Source organism: Leptidea sinapis, chromosome 21, assembly GCF_905404315.1.
Source record: "Leptidea sinapis chromosome 21, ilLepSina1.1, whole genome shotgun sequence".
Classification (NCBI taxonomy): domain Eukaryota; kingdom Metazoa; phylum Arthropoda; class Insecta; order Lepidoptera; family Pieridae; genus Leptidea; species Leptidea sinapis.
Genome location: NC_066285.1, coordinates 11,196,949 through 11,215,165, shown reverse-complemented (window position 1 = coordinate 11,215,165; position 18,217 = coordinate 11,196,949). Strand labels below are relative to the sequence as shown.

The following is an 18,217-nucleotide window of genomic DNA, read 5'->3' as shown; positions in this document are numbered from 1 at the left end:
ATCGGATACTGTTTTCCTATTGCTATACACATGTGCCTTCTTTGTCATGCTGGTATATAAAATATACAATTTTTGACTGAGCGAGGATTGAACCATAACCTTATAAAATGTTCATACTTATATATAGTAATCAAATAATAACATAACTTACCTTTAACTCTCAAGTCAAAAGTGACGTTTGTTGTGACGTAGTCATTTTTTGCGATGATTGTGTAATTCCCTGTATCATTGATGTTAAGAGAGGTGATGTCCAAAATCACGCTTCCTCGATCAACTTTGAGGAAATACTTTCTGGAATCTATGTGCACATTGTACCCGTCTCGAACTCTATAACAAAATTGTTTCATCATCATCATCAGCCGGAACACGTCCACTGCTGGACGGAGGCCTCCCCCAAAGATTTCCACGATGATAGGTCCTGCGCTGCCCTCATCAAACGTATTCGGGCGATCTTGACCAGATCGTCGGTCCATCTTGTGGGGGCCTACCAACACTGCGTCTTCCAGTAGGTAGTAATTATTACAAAATTATTTGTCGTAAAAAAATTATTTACTATAAAATAAAGAAGCTAGAGTAAGAAAAGGTTAATTTTCCATCTTTCTATCTGTCAAGACATTTTATCTCATAAACGTGTGAAGGTATAAATTTGATAATAACCTCAAGTTTTAACGTCTTCGAAATCTAAGCTATAAAAAGAGACGGCTGCTTTAGGTATATATTTTAAAACGCTGGAAAAGATACAAACATATGGTACTTATTTGTTGAGTAAAATCAAATTTGAAATACTGAGAAATCTTAGCGCGGATATGTAGCGGTGACGCTAAATAGTTTCAAAATAAAAACTGCGGAAATTGTTGCAGTAAAGGGAGTAAAATTAGTTCTATTTTCAAATGCTTTTTGGCTTTTCAATAAAAGGATTGTTTCATTTTTAAATAAAGACCATTGAGCACCTACGGTTTTACAGATTTATCTCTATCTAGTTTCCGAACTTTATTTGGAATCTTTAGAAATTATTTTACACAAAAGTAACAGATACAGATTATACTATTTGTAAAATATACGTTGATATTAAAACGACGCACGACGCCCACATTAATTATATATAACAATAATTCTTATCAGAATTGTGTTTTGCAGACATGCTGTACCGCGATATGAAAGTTATAATAACATCTCTATTCTATTATTTAATGATTTAATACTTCTCGTTGAAACGACTTTCCTTATTTATAAAAGGTAAATTTATCAATAACCGCAATGCGACGTTTGCGATATTAAATTTTACACAATATACTTAAATTATTATATTATAAAATATTAATATAAAGGTGAGTAGTTAAGAAGGCGTTGTTAAATCTTTACATATATATGAGATTTTCACCTATGTATTGACAATTTTACCAGTGGGAGGCTCCTTTGCACAGGATGCCGGCTAGATTATGGGTATAACAACGGTGCTTATGTTTGCCGTGAAGCAGTAATGTGTAAGCATTACTGTGTTTCGGTCTGAAGGGCGCCGTAGCTATTGAAATTACTGGGCAAATGATACTTAACATCTTATGTATCAAGGTGACAGCCCAGTTGTAGTGCCGCTCAGAATTTTTTGGGTATTTCAAGAATCCTGAGCGGCACTGCATTGTGATGGGCAGGGCGTATAAATTACCATCAGCTGAACGTCCCGCTCGTCCCGTCTCTTATTGTTATAAAAAAATCTTGGGAGAAATATTCCTCAGGTCAACTAAGAAACAGGGATTTTACGAAATTCCACAACAAAAAAACGTCTGTCGTGTCAGCTAGTATATACAGGTCTCCCAAAGTTATGGGACGTGAAGGGGTTTTACTGAAAGAAGACTTTATGTTATTTTTAAAAGTTAGTAATCCTGCTTTCAAAGATTTTCTAAAAAATTACTTGCCTCGTCTGGGAATCGAACCGACTTAAATGTACAAAAAAAACATCCCTACTTTTATGATGCCAATCGAAAGAATGGCCAAAAACTAATAACTCTTCTTAAGTAACATAGTATTTGAAAGAAAGGAGCAACGTAAAATGTTTGAGTCAAATTTCAAGAAAGTTATTTATTGCCGACGACGATGTTCGAATAGTAGAGATATTATCATTCCATAGATAGCATTGATTATTCGTAAATAAGTACCTAGTTCATAATCAAAATACTTTAAAGCATAGTTTTTTTAGTTTAAAAGCGATACGAGTATGTGGGCAAGTTACAAACAGAATTGTGCCATATCATCGAGTATTCACCATAAAATTATAAGAAAATCAAAGGGCAGCGGACTCATTGCTTCAATTTTCGTAAGACAGGAGGGACCACATTTTGAGCATTTAATTAATTAATTTACAAAAAAATACCCCCTTAATTGACTTCTTTCTCATATCTTCATATCATAAAAGTAGGGGTGTTTTTTTTACATTTAAGTCGGTTCGATTCCCAGACGAGGTAAGTAATTTTTAGAAAATCTTCGAATGCAGAATTACTAACTTTTTAAAATAACATAAAGTCTTCTTTCAGTAAAATACCCTATCTACGATATTTAAGGTACTTTCCCTTCATGTCCCATACCTTTGGGAGACCCTGTATATTATGTACATGATAGTCCGTTAGAATATATTGTTCGGGAGAAACATATGTGGGAAGTTTATTCTCCAACTGTGACATTTGTATTTGAAAGTATTAGCAAAAGTCTCTGTGCGCATATAAGGTAATTATATCAACCACATAAAGGTGAAGGGCGACTATACCAAGAAGTACATTCTCCTAGTCTGCTTAGCCGCTTACACTGGTTCATACAGCTCGCGACGACTGTCTTTTGTTAGTCGGTGAGGACCGATACGTGCCTAAGCGAGACACGGAGGATGTGACGCACGGCGCGCCGACCAATTGGGTTATATTATTTTATTTCGTGCACTTTTCGTCATGGAATCAAACTTAAATAATAATAATACAATTACATAGTTAGTTTAACTTAATAGGTGTCTTGTGGAAAACCGAAGAATGGGAAGAAGAACTCAAAGTTATATTTTTATATAATGTTATGTTGCCAATTGACCCTGAATTCTATTTCACTACTACAGGGGTGGCTGATAAGAAATCTACTTTGCTTAAAAACTTTCTTGAGTTATTCTGTCGCTAAAAAGAAATTCCTTTTGAAATTCAAGAAAATCATTTGTTTTCATGCGTAAATCAAATACAAATTAGGTATCATTTGTTATTTATTAAAAATTATATACTTACACGGAAAAGTTTGCAGGAGGATGGGCGTTCACATTGGCTTTTAACTTCATCATACCTTGAAATGTTTCTATTGGATTAATAGGATTTCCCCTTTTTAGGCTAATAAATCCATTGGTTCCTAAAATATTAATTGATATTGTTTAGAACACAAAGCAATGAATAAAAACATCTTGTCATAATAACAATAAACTATATCTTGTAACTTGGACCACCGCCTGAAACCGGAAAGCAGCAATGAGCAAATTCGCCTCTCACTCACTGATTTTATGTTCTCATGTAAGTGACGACAGTCTTAATGAAAAATTAAAGTTCTTTAAACCGAATACCATCAATTTCAATTATCATTATTTTCGATTTTCATCATCAATATAGTTACAATCGGCACTATTTTTGAGATTATAAATTAACTGGGGGTGAAGTTAGAGATACAGGACTTTACAAATAAAATTTGCAAACAAAACTTTATGAACGATGCGGGACTCGAACCCACGACCTCTGGCGTTCCGTGCCAGTGCTCTAGGACTTTAATCTCCTACGACACTGACTGTCCCTCTCATCATCTTCATCAATCCTTTCAATCTTCAACCATCAAAGAACAGATTTTTTATAACATCGCTCTTTTACACTTATTCCTGCTTTGGATGCCACACGCCCCTATCTAAGCTCTCTTTTTAACTGCTCTCGACATGGTTTCAGTACTTCTGACTAAGATCAGAGGGTTACTGAAGAAAGAGGAATATATCCTAGGCATCTAGATACATCCCCAACACACTCTCTCACTGCATCAATACATCCTCTCTACCATTACCAAAACACCCATATTCCCTTTATTTCACAGTCACTTAACGTCCACAATTACTTTTCTTACAATAAATTCATTATTATAACGCTCTCTAACACTGTTAACTAACAACGTATCTTTTCTGCTTACAATATTCTACTACTTCTTCTTCGTGTTTCAACTTAGAAAATTTCTGGCTTCGCATTAACGTGTATACAGCTCCGTTCACTCAACCACCACTTTCACCCGTCGTTTAATCTCAGCTTTACATTTTCCGTCTCTTATAAACAACACTTCCCAGTAAACAAACTCTTTCATTTGTTCCACTGTCTTAGTATCATTCATAATATAACCCTTTTCTGCTTTCATACATTCATCTCTTTTAATTGCCGTTACTTTCATTTCTATATTTTCCAAAGAATCATGAGCTTCTACATCATCATCATTATCATTTACTGTAGTCTTCTGCCTATAATAAAATGATAAGACAATTGGCAAAAACCACGCAGATTTCCCCGAACTGCAATTACTCCGGTCGTGCCTCCAGGCACTAGAACAGTCTTTGGCGCCAACTGCACTATCCCTCGCTTGTGTAAAGTATATAATAAATTCAGTTCATTAATTATTATTATATTGATTCCCCTAACACTATTCGTAAATTAGTTATCAGCAATCTAGCCAGCCAGTTATGAGTGTGATAGATTACTTTGCTCTGTTAGTTATAACATAGGTTATATATTTTAATTAAAGATTAGTGTATTTTATTTTATTATATAATTTCTTAGCTTAGATTTAGATTTTTGTTATACTTAGTTGTATGTAATTAAAACGCTTATTATTTGTTTCTAACTATCTGTTAAACAATTCTTAATTGATTATTGCAGACTTTCAAATTTTTCATACTTTTTTTTCACCGGTTTTAGTTTTTAACTCACTTTTAGATTTGTAATAATGTATCGATAAGCGAAATTAGCATGTAGTGTTTACCTTTAAATGATTTTGCATACCCTGCACATGTAATTTAAATTGTTAATTGTTTAAGAAATATTTTTATGTAAAATCGCTGGTAGACCAATAAATTAATAAATAAATAAATAAAACCAAAGGCCACCAAAACAGAACCTTTTTTTGAATTTTCATGGTGATTTGTATGACAGGCTTTCTCAGTATCATGGTTATATTTGTTCATATTTTAAGCAGCAATAAATACATACTCTGTCAAAATTTCAAGCCATTTTTGAGATGAAGAGGTAACTGCTTGGCAACAATTTGTTTCCGAAGCGGTGGTAGAGTTACAAATGACATCAAAACGGATTATAAAGGAATTAAATCAATTTTGAGAAATTAAATGCCTTTTCACGCCTGTAAGTAAGACAGACAACGTATTCTTAGTAACTGATTGATACTGGTAAGTCTCAATACCTGTAGAGCACTGACTTGTATAAATACCACTGGACAGTCTGTTCCATATGTTTGACAGCAAATTTTTGTGCCTATTTGAAGTGCCACTCGCGAGCGTCCAGAGAACTAATTTTGACGTATAATACAAATGGCTGCGAAGACAGTACAATACTCTGAAGTATTTTTACATTTTGAATTAGTTTCGTTCGATTTCTTCTCAATTTTCTTTTATAAATAGTTTCCCACCATCTATTGATGTTTGCTGAGGTTGTTATCACTAGTTTAAGTACCGCAAACTGTTGCTACATGGCCAACAGGGCCAAAATGGCGAATATCAAACAGGCACAAAAGCACTTTGACAGCCGCCAGTCCAGTGGTGTATAGTAGAGGCACAGTAGAGACATGTGTAGAGGTCAGTGTTGTAGAGTAATAAAAGTCAAGCAGCTGTAATATGGAAAGTTTCCAGGAGTAGACCTGTAAATGTATACCTCTATATATCTTTTTCTTCGATTCACTTCGTACTCCGCTAGTGGTCTTAGATGTACAAGTGTATGTCCCCTCATCCTCGGCAGTGGCGTTCACTATTATAATCTTCTTGTATAAGATGCCTCCAGTCGCTTCTCTTTCATTTGTGTCGTTGAGAATATTACCCTGTTAAATTTTTCAAGTTTACAAGACTTTCTAATACTTAGTAAAGAGTGTTTGTACTAAATAGTATTTTTTATGGAAAAGGAGGACAAACGAGCGTACGGGTCACCTGGTGTTAAGTGATCACTGCCGCCCACATTCTCTTGCAACACCAGAGGAATCACAGGAGCGTTTCCGGCCTTTAAGGAAGGTGTACGCGCTTTTTTTGAAGGTACCCATGTCGTATATACAATTATACTTTTTTGGCAAATAACAATATATACTCCAGAAGTTTTCTCTGGCGTGGCCCATGTATGTTTATGGAAATGAAAAAATAATAAAATAAAGATAATCAATAAAATTATTAGTTTTAAATAAAAATCATGCATACGATAATAAACCGCAATGATTATACATTTTTTTTCTTTAAATTGCTTAGATTCTTTGTTTTAAATTATCAAATTGTTTACATTTAAAAGAGCGACATGTCAAGTCAATTTCCTAATATGCAAATATTGGGGTTGAGCAGGTTATCAACTGTAAAGTAGATCCTGTAGATAAAGCCACAAACTGCGAGTTAAACAAGACACACAAGATTTATCAACGATACGTCACTAATTCGTTCATAAATTTTGTTTTCAAATTTAATTTGTGTAATTCATCCCCGAAGTGAAATTGTTAATAATTTCCCGTTGTTATGTGTTGACCGTTTCACTTGCTTAATAAATATATTGCACCTTATGAAAATTTATTGAAGTAGGCGTTATTTTATGGACATGCATAATTATTTAAAACCAATGAATCTTAGATCAACAAAACTAAACAGAATTATCACTAACGACTTACAATATTTCTTTACATAGTCAAAATAATATATTATCTACTAAATAATAGGAAGAGCGGCAACCCGCTTTACCTCCTCTTATATAAAAAATTATGACACGCTCATAAAATAACTAAATCGAAAATGTTTTATAGCTTGAGTTTGTTCCTTTTTAGTAAGGATCTCAAATATTAGTGAAAATACATTTACAGCGAATGCTACCCGCTGATAAATGAGGTTTCATTAAGTCAAAATAATTATTTTCACTTTAGCAAACATAATATTTTCTATTCAAATAGTACGTATTTTTAAAATAGACTTCTATTTTAAGAAATACACAATTCAAACCTGGATTAAAGGATCAATGGCAAGAATTCATTAACTTTATATTTTTTTATATTATGTATTGTTAATATTTAAAAAACTTACTTGATTTTAATAATAAATATATTCAGCAATATAATAGTGTTTTACTTTTCTTTAGCATAATCATATTATTTAAGATGATATAGGGAAAACAATATTACTAAAACTAAAAGTAGATTAATTTATAGTTCTGTTGTTGTCAGTTAATGAGTTCTTGCAGTAAACCAACGATAAGCTTAGTACATAATTAGTAATTTATTCTTACCTTTGAAAACGGCCGTGGTATGTTCCAGGTCAATTCGACAGGGGAGTTCGATTGATAAGTTGTCGTACAGTTAAGTGAAAAAGTTTCACCTTCGAGGAAATACAGCGAGTTGCTCACAATTTTTGGCGGAGGCGTTTCAACGTTTATGGCTAAAATAAATAACAATGTAAGTTAAAATGTTACACAAGGTTTATAAGACCTTACGAAACGATATCAGTAAAAAATGCAATCATTTAATCTCCAAAATATATAAATTCAAAATATGGAAGATATGTAATACATGCTAAAGAAAAACACTGGTTAGGTTGATGCAACATTTGGCAGCGATAAATAAGGCGTTCTTCTTATTGAAGACAATTTAAAAGCATTTAAATTGTGTAAAAAATCAAACACAGAACACTGCTGTCTGTAAAAATAATATTCGTATAAATACCTTTATAAATGATAAAACATGCTGACATCTGCATTAAATAACCAGTCTTTAAAATATTTTGTAGCATATTATCTCAACTGACATATATAAAAAACAACATAATAAAATATATATTTAAAAATTACCTTTTAATTAGTTAAGTGTTAGTAAATTAATACAAATAAAGAGATGCACAGAAAAGTAAGCCAGAACCACACACCAAGAGGACAGAAAGACACTGCATTAAGCTCTACAAAACGATAACAGAAGAGTTATTAAATGACAACCAAATCAATAATAAATAAATCCATAACACCATTCTACCTTATGACATCAAGACCAGCTTCTATTACTTACTATTACGTATAAGTTTCCAATTTCCCTGCGGTCCAATGCATTTATAAGCGGTCTCTTTCAAATCTTTCAATTTCATTAAAAATCCAATTTTTGATGAATACATTAAGATTTCTGGTGTCTGGTTACTCTGCAGCTATGTTTGTATACCATATTTTATAAATATTTTGGGTTAGTAAGTATAAACGAATGGGTTATGTCTTTCAATTATTAACTGTTACGGGAGATTTTTCGTAATCATTAAGAAGCTTCAAAAAGTTTCGAATATTCATTTTTGGTAAATTTTGTTGTTATAGTTCTAGCAAATTACTTTGTTTTAATATAAGTAACTGAAAAACATAACATAAAGTATATACCACAGATCAATTAATTTTAGAATTGTATTTAAATAGTAAATAATTAAATCATGAAAAAAACGTATGAAATACTTTATACATTTTAAATAAATGAGTGTGGTATATACAGTAGAAGACATAGAATTAAACACATCTTCGGAACACCTACGTTTATTTACAATCACTTCTTTCTTATCTTCAATATTTCCTCTTACAAAGTCACAACTGAAAATTGCTATCGGTACATCCAACAGATTATTATCGAAGGTGAAACCGATTTTTGGGTTAAAATTGATTTGAGATTGATTGATTGATTCACTTTCTGCAAAGACCTGAATATTGAGAATGCTGTGATGAATTTAGTGTGAGGAATCGGTATTGTGACCGATTTAGCATGCCTTAGTTGACGACACTTGCAGTAAGCATTATTTTTTAATGAAGTAATGTTATTTCTTCTTAGCATGCGCTGTAGTTAATTTATCATTATACTAAAGAGAGCAAAGTATTTACATACTCTTTGTTATCAAATTTACATTGTTAGACTATTATATTGTCAATGTTAGATTAATGAACATGCAGATGTGCAAGCAATTCTTGTGGAAGTATTACGGGCTTATATAGTTTATTTTAGTCAAGTGCAATTAATCTTCGTCTTGTCAATGTGTAACTCTGTTCTGGGTGCCTTAAAATGTTAATTAGTTAATACATACCAAATGCAAAGACACCTCAACATCGGGTGTAGTAGGTCTACATTCAATAGCAACTTTTAAACCACCTCTAGATATTACTACTTCCCTCATAGGTGCAAATATATTATCAGTTCCTAAAAGACATGCAAGATTTTTATAAAAATTAAAATTTATTGACATACGACAAAATTAATGGCAATATAATCTCTCACCATTCACGTAAATGTAAATATACGAGACGTGTTCATTATCTTTTGGTTCCTCAACGAAATTGTTTAATATTTCGCTATCATTTTTTGTCGTGTTATCAAAACAAGCGTAATAACCAACAGCAAGTTGGTCAACGTTAGTCAAATCTAATGCAGTTTCATAGAGATACATCGGATCAGACGATGGCATATTTCTTTGAGTCATGTTAAATAAACTTATAACGTCTTCAGATATCTCTTGTTGTTTAATCTGCACCGGAGTATTAGCTCTACATATTATAGTATAGTTTTGTCCTTTTTGTAAAATTAGTTCTTTTTCAGATGATATTATAACTGGACCCTTGTTTTGTTGAATATCTGAAAATCAGAAGGCGGCTCTAGAGAAATCTTTACGGCAATTTTATTTCAATTCGAGAAAAATATTATAATCAAATTTCATGAAGTTGAAACTGTAAATTAATTTGATAAGTTTATGTTTGCCGATGCAAATAAACGAGACCTTAATAATAGTAGATTAGCCTTTCCTTGAATTTCACCCAAGCTAATTTGTCATCGTACAGGTAATGTCACCCATCAAGTAGTTAATCATGTTGGGAAGACAAACATTGATAACCTTGTAGGGGTTGTATTACGTTACAGCGTCACACGAAGGATACATAATGATGACACTAGAAGAGCTCTGAGCTTATCATGCTAATGGCAGATGTAATATGAGGAAACATTGTCGCATACCCATCGAAAACACTTTTAATTAGTTTGTAGTAGGGTGTGACTGGGGTGCGGTCAACATTCGGAAAATTAATCCGACCACTACGATAGCAAGATTAATCATGCTGCCAGCGGCTAAATAGTTTGTAACAATAATTGATCAGCCGTTATTCTGGAAAATTCTATCAATTAACCTATTGGAATCCCGTTGCTTTTCTTATTATCGGTTACTATCCGATATCTAACGACAGTTTGGGGTGAGTTGACGTTTCAATATTCACTGCCATGGTATTATTTTAATTTGTTCCATTATCTATACTCCTATACTAATATTATAAAGAGGAAAGATTTGATTGTTTGTTTGTTTGCATTGAATAGGCTCTGCAACTACTGAACCGATTGGAAAAGCTACATTATCCCCGAGTGTTATAGGCTATATTACATTTTCAAAAAATTAGGGATCCCTACTAAAAGTACAGTAAAGTAAACCAAGGTGTAAAAATACGTACGCAAACGACGTCGCGGGGTATCAGCTTGTTAATTATAATTACAGTCGTTGTTTCCTGATGCCTAATATTATGTTAAAAGTAAAGCAATGAGGCAACTTCAAGGTATTAAAATACTCTTGATAGTTGATGGTTCAGTAGGACACCTTGTGCTGAGGCAACCACTAAGTTCCGTCGGCTTTGCAATTCAATTTTAATTTAAACCTTAAAATATCCCTTCCTGATAAAAATTATATGCGTTACAGAAGTAAAAACGAAGAATGTAAATAGTTATAAATTTAATATAATTTTGATTTGATAATTTTCTCTGTTTCATCAGAGCTTAATTGTTAAAGCCAGTCTCGTACTTACGTACTTTGCAAGAAGAGAAGTTCACAATTTTTATTTTTATTATTTACTTGGTTATATATTGAAGGTTTTTGATAGTTAGCATGATTTCGACTTAACACTAATTCAAGAATACGCCAGAATAGTGTATAATTGAAACCATTCATTGGCGGCTTATATTTTTACAAAAAAAAATACTTATTATTATTATTACTACACAATATAAGAAGAAAATACATTCTTTCTTTACATTTCTATTTTTATAGACAGTGCGAAAAAAAATCACCAAAAATACCCCTAACTTTTACAGTTGGCGTCATGATAATCATTCAATCTGGATAAAAATTGTAAGAAAATTTATTAATTGTATTTATTTATTGTGTTTGTAATAAATGAAAATGCTAATTCTCAATTAAAACTACGGCTATCTTTTACGATGGAGGTAACCTAGCTCAGCTCGATTCCTCATGATTAACATGAATGAATGAAATGAAATGATTTATTTGTATGAATCGTGGTAACATAGTTGTTAACAATTAATTGGTGTACAGCACAATTCGCCAATATATCGGCATACAAATATTTGATTGTCAATATCGGTACATGTAAATATTTTGTAATCTGTGGGCTTAGCCGAACTTTCTTTTACACGTTACTAGCTGACCCGACAGACGTTGTTCTGTATATAATAAATAAAATAATGTTTTTATATGAATTTGTTAATAATAATAACATTAAGAATTCCTTAGTAAAATATGCACCCTGCTGTCGTAATGAAATTGTTTCACAGCAGACCTGTCAAACCGTGCGTCAATAAATTCTCTCATAGAAATTATGTACGGACACATCAAAGGAAAAACAAGTGTTGTTTTTATTAAATTCCGAACATTTTTTCATATTTATTTACCTTTTAAACCTTCCCTGGGCTTCCACAAATAATTGAAGACCAAAATTAGCCAAATCGGACCAGCCATTCTCGAGTTTTAGCGAGACTAACGAACAGCAATTCATTTATATATATATATATATATATATATATATATATATAGAAGATAGATTATTTAGTGATGAACATTATAACTTAGTCAACCAACTACTTCCTCTGTAGTATTATTTAATAAACATTCCACAATAGAGGCATATTGGGCAAAATTGTAAAATAATGGACATACAAGCCTCTATTGGGGAATGTATTAGTACTAATGTACAAAAATATAACAATGAAGATTTTTCTTCAATTAATTTAAATTAAGTTATTTGACAAGGGAGGACAACTCTTGCAATATCATACAAAATAGGCAACACTCACCAAATATAAATGTTACTGCTATAGATAATCATAATATATGAAATGAAATGAAATTTATTTGCAGGAAACATAAAGCTCATAAATATTGTTCACCAGAATATACAAAGTATCTCAAGTAAGGAATTAGAAATTGAACTGTTTTTGAGCTGCTGTAATTTAGATATATTATGTATTACAGAACATTGGCGTAAGAGTCATCAGCTCCAGTTTAGTTTTAGAGAACATAAAGTAGTCAGTTCGTTTTGTAGAAGTAGGGCAATACATGGAGGTTCCCTAATTATTATTAATAATAGATTAAAATGTAAAAATAGAAGAGATATTGTTAATCTCTCTATAGAACAACTAATTGAGATAGCTTGTATAGAACTAGAGCAATTTATTATTGTAAGTGTATACCGCCCCCCCACTGCATCACATGAACAATTCCAACATAGAATGGAGGAGGTACTATCAAAATTTAGCAAAACTAGCAAGTCAATTATAGTGTGTGGAGATTTTAATATAAACTTGCTTGAACCTTCGGCCAATATTACTAGCCTTAAAAATTTATTTCAAAGTTTTAATTTGTTCAATGTATTTTGGGAACCTACTAGAATCACTTCTACAACAGCAACCTGTTTAGATAATATTTTTACAGATGTTACTATTACTAGTAAACTCATAATTAATAATCTTCAGTCCGACCATAGTGGGCAACTTATAAAAGTAAATACAAGATTGGACAACAGACCAAAAAAGGTGACGATTATACCAGTTACGGGTAGCCGTCTTGAGAGGTTTAGAAATAATTTGGTAAATACGATACCATTTTTACACTGTGGCGAAACTGCAAATTTTCACTACAACTTAGTCTTCAATTCCTTCTGTGAGGAATTTGACAGGATTTTTACTCCAGTAACGGTGACAGTAAACAACAAACATAGTTTTAATGATTGGGCAACAATGGGTATCCACAAAAGTCGTAAACGCTTGTATGACCTTTATTATGAGACACATTACAATAATAGTGAAGAATTTAAAATATATGTAAAAAAATACTCCAAGCTCTTTAAAATAGTTTGTCATGAAGCGAAAACACGTTTCATTGCAGATAAAATTAAAAACAGTAATAATAAAGTAAAAGCGACTTGGAGTGTAATTAACAATGAAACTGGTAGATCGAATTGCCGTAACACCTCTATCTGTTTAAATATTAATAATCGCGTTATAAATTCGGAAATAGAAATTGCAAATGAATTTGATAAATACTTCTCCGAAATCCCGATTGTCACGACCAAATACCTTAACTCTTCGCCAAAAGCAGCATATGATATGCTTAAATTACACGTACCAGTATCTTCTACTGATTTGAAATTTAAGTATGTTACAGGTAGCGATATAATAAAAATCTTCAAATTAATTAACCTAAAAAATACAAAAGACCTATGGGGCCATTCGACTAATATTGTTAAATACATACTTGACATTATAGCACCTGAATTAGCAATAATATTTAATGAATGCATAGATGAGGGTGTGTTCCCTGACCTCATGAAATACAGCAAAGTTATACCTTTGTTTAAATCGGGCAGTTCTTTTGACCCTGCTAATTTCAGACCTATTTCAGTGCTGCCTGTTTTTAGTAAAATTTTTGAAAAACTTTTGCTTTAACAGCTACAAATGCATTTTTGTAAATTAATGAACAAAAATCAGTTTGGTTTCACTAGGGGCTTATCAACAATTAATGCGGGGACTAGACTCATTGAGCACATCTTTGACGCCTGGGAAGAGTCACAGGATGCATTGGGCATTTTTTGTGATTTGTCAAAAGCATTTGACTGCGTCCACCATGAAACTTTACTCCTAAAACTAAAGCATTATGGAGTGAAAAATAGAGCCCTTAATCTGTTAAAATCATATTTAAGCGAAAGAGTTCAGATAGTCGATGTAAATGGCAAACGGTCTTCGGGTAAACCTGTGGGAATAGGTGTTCCACAGGGTTCTATTCTCGGTCCTTTCTTGTTTCTTATATATATTAACGATCTACCGTTTGTGGTAGATGAATGCCATGAGATTGTATTGTTTGCTGATGATACTTCACTTGTTTTTAAAGTGAAGCGACGTGCGGATATTGATGACGAGGTAAGCAGTGCACTCTCAAAGATAGTGCGTTGGTTTGAGACGAATAATCTGCACTTAAACAGTAAACAAACAAAGTGTTTACGGTTCATTACACCAAACACAGCGGAGGTACAAACCAACGTACTTATAAATGACCAGAGATTGGAACTTGTGGACACTACGGTCTTCTTGGGTATCACGTTAGATAAAAAGCTTCAGTGGGGTCCACATATTACCCATCTAGCAGATAGACTCAGCTCTGCGGCATATGCAGTTAGAAAGATTAGAGAGTACACGAATGTTGCGACCGCTAGATTAGTGTACTTTAGTTATTTTCACAGCATCATGACGTACGGTATATTACTATGGGGTCATGCTGCTGACATTAATATAGTGTTTGCACTGCAAAAGAGAGCTGTTCGTGCTATATATCAGCTTGGTTATAGACAGTCTCTCAAAGAAAAATTTAAAGAAATAAATATTATGACTGTTTATTGTCAGTACATTTATGAAAATTTAATATATGTTCACAAAAATCGTCACGTTTTTGCTCTTAATAGTGATTTTCATTATTATAACACTAGAAATAAGGGATTGCTTGTAACTAATTCTAGTAGGCTTCATAAGATACATAATAGCTTTAAGGGTAAATGTATACACTTCTACAATAAAGTCCCAGCCACTGTTCAGGCATTATCTATAAATAAATTTAAATGTTTTATAAAAAAATGGCTCTGTCGTAAATCCTATTACTCCACTGCTGAATATCTAAATGATCGGACAGCCTGGGACTAGATTGTGATTATTTTATAGCGACTGTACAATATTGTATATTTTTATTGAAAAGAGCGCATAAAAAAAGAATGCTGGGAGAGTTTCTTGCGCCGCTTCTTCTCTCTCAGAGCGCCATTTGTTTCCGAAGCGGTAGAAGTATCTAGTAGTATAAGAAATGACATCAAAAAGAATTCTAAAGGAATCAATTTTGAGAAAATAAATGCCTTTTATAGTTCTATGAACAATAATCCATTTAGTGACAACCAAATGATTAATAAATTTTATCATGCGTCAGAATAATTAAGGCCGCTTGCATTTTTCACTTGCATTAGTTTCACTCACGTACTATATACATACCATCAGTGTTATTGTTATTAATTGTTTTACTATATAGTTAGCAATTTATATGTAAAATTTTACTTAAACGGGAATTACACTGGGGGTGTTCGGTCAGACAAAATTCGTAATGAGTATCTCCGAGGCACCTTTAAAATTACACCTATACATCATAAAATGCAGGTAGGCTGATTACGCTGGTATGGACATGTAATGCGTAGAGACGAACACCATATGACGAGACGAGTCATATCCATGACTCGTTGGATGAGGCAAAGAGAGGCAGAGGCCGCCCACAAACTAGCTGGACTAGAACTGTTAACAAAGACATGACGATGCTAGGCTTAACGCCAGTAATGACCCAAGAACGCAAACAGTGGCGATCTTGTATCAGAAGGGTCGACCCCAAATAGGGAATGTGCCAGGGGATATATATATATATATATATAACAACTTGCTACTAGGACAGTCCAAAGCGTAACTTTTTTTTAAGGGTTTTAATAGTTTTTCAATAATTCATTAATATAATACATATTTTTTCGAACTAGCGAGTTCTTGAACCGGTTACTTACTGATAGCTCTTATAGTTTAAATAATATGATTATGTAATCACTACATATTATAAAACAAAGTCCACAGACGCGTCTGTCTGACTGTCTGTTAGCGTTAAACTCAAAAACGACTACAAGGCACAACAATACAATTTTGTTTATTCCGGCTGTTCTCCAAAACGGCTGATCTGATTTAGACGGGAGCTCATGCTATGGAGCGTGACTACGCCAATTTAATATTCTTTTTTTATGAGAAAAAGTGATGAGACAAGCCATCACCTGGTGATAACTGATACGCCCTGGCCTTTGTAATAATGAGTGCCGCTCTGGATTTTTGAAAAACTCAAAATTTCCAGCGTAAAGGTTAGCTTGAAAATGTGATACAAAACCCTTCTCCGGTTAAAAATGAATTGAATGTTAAATGTGCTTTATAACTGCGACAGTATAATGTTTCAAATGCACCGGATATTCCTGTTAAGATATCAGTAGATGTTTCCTGTACCAAAACTGATGTGGAACGAGATACTTCCTCAGAAGCGGTCAATGAGTACCAATTATATAATTAGTTTTACATTTCCCAATTATTTAGATAAAATGAAATTCAAATCTTGTACTGCAAAATCGAAATAAGAACATTAAGTTTTTTAAATAAAGATATCATGCCTAATTGCAGAACAAGTCTTCAATTCACCTAGTGGTATATAAAAATGACCTCCAATGGTCTTGCATTATATCCTATATGGCCTAAGTCTTATATTATGGTCTTACAGCAACATTGTTTAATTTGGTGTTATTTAATCTGCAGCAGTGCTTGTTATTTCACATTGTAATAAATACAGAATAGGAGAACTAGCTTATCAGTTCACCTAAAGATATATGATCACTACCGTTGCATTGCTTTTTACACGCTTTTTATTGGCTTCATCAATATGCATGTTTGTTTGTAACTGACTCATTTTTGCGCTTTTTTGGCCCACTTTAAACTAATATATTTCGTTCAAACTACGTAGATTTATCGAGGACCAATGACAGTACATTAATTTGATAAAATTATTGTATTTTTCAATTTGCAAATAAAGATTTTTGTTATTTTATATAATTTTCATCTATCGTCAATAAGGCAGGAATTGATGATATGGATGAATGAAGAAATTTAAAATAATTTCTTCTCTATTTTTTAGTTTGGTTTTCTATACAAAGCGTGTTTTTAAGTTTTTTTTTTAACTTCTATTTATTGCATTATTCTTACAAAATATTACACATTATTCTGTTACAACACCATTACTTAACTGGGTGTAAGGTAATTTGTATCAATGCCTGTACCATTTCGATCACAATTAATACGGGACAGGAGAACGAACAACGCAACGCACTTGATGATGCATTCTGTATGGTCTTAGTCTTATAATATGGTCTTACAACAACGTCGTTTAGTTTGTACACGAAAGAGCCTTTTGTTCCCTGATGGTATGAGATAACTGTCACCATTGCTCTCTTCCTGTGATTATTTCATATACGGCCTTAGTCTTATGCTATTATGGTCTTTCAATGTTTTTAAACTCGTTAAGTAAAACTGACCTAACTTTGTCTGTACCTGTTCGGAATGGGTCTAGCTGTCTTACGTCTCTCATGAATCAAAAGAAAATATTGAGCGTGTGATACGCACTACAGTGAATTTTTTTTATGAAAATAAGGGACTTGATGAGCAGGACGTTCAGCTAATGTTCTGCCCATTACAATGAAGTGCCGCTCAGGATTATTGAAAAACCCAAAAATTCTGAGCGGCACCACAACTAGGCTGTCACCTTGATACATAAGATGTTAAGTCTCATTTGCCCAGTAATTTCAATAGCTACGGCGCCCTTCAGACCGAAACACAGTAATGCTTACACATTACTGCTTCACGGCAGAAATAGGCGCCGTCGTGGTACCAACAATCTAGCCGGCATCCTGTGCAAAGGAGCCTGGCAAAAGATAAGATAAAAGATACTTAAGAATAGTCATGGCAAAGTGCAGAGTACAATGGATGAAGCTGCTTATGTTTTGTATAGTTTCCACTTCAATATTTTCGTTATCATAATAAAATTCACGAA

The 18,217-nt window shown here is 32.9% G+C and overlaps 1 protein-coding gene across 5 annotated transcripts in view; it reads right to left on the bottom strand.

Moving 5' to 3' along the window:
* LOC126970615 (vascular endothelial growth factor receptor 1) overlaps window positions 1-18,217 on the bottom strand; it is a 60,085-nt gene that overhangs the window by 30,241 nt on the left and 11,627 nt on the right. For 2 of the 5 annotated variants that reach the window (XM_050816641.1, XM_050816642.1), the window contains exons 2-8: window positions 9,517-9,870; window positions 9,326-9,438; window positions 8,284-8,416; window positions 7,515-7,663; window positions 5,922-6,084; window positions 3,252-3,369; window positions 152-327 (exon numbers count right to left, since the gene is read on the bottom strand). In XM_050816641.1, coding sequence (XP_050672598.1) covers window positions 152-327; window positions 3,252-3,369; window positions 5,922-6,084; window positions 7,515-7,663; window positions 8,284-8,416; window positions 9,326-9,438; window positions 9,517-9,870 — 1,206 coding nt within the window. Of the gene's footprint in view, window positions 1-151; window positions 328-3,251; window positions 3,370-5,921; window positions 6,085-7,514; window positions 7,664-8,283; window positions 8,417-8,784; window positions 8,948-9,325; window positions 9,439-9,516; window positions 9,871-18,217 lie in introns of those variants that run through there. The other 3 variants (XM_050816644.1, XM_050816645.1, XM_050816646.1) reach the window with 3 other exon arrangements.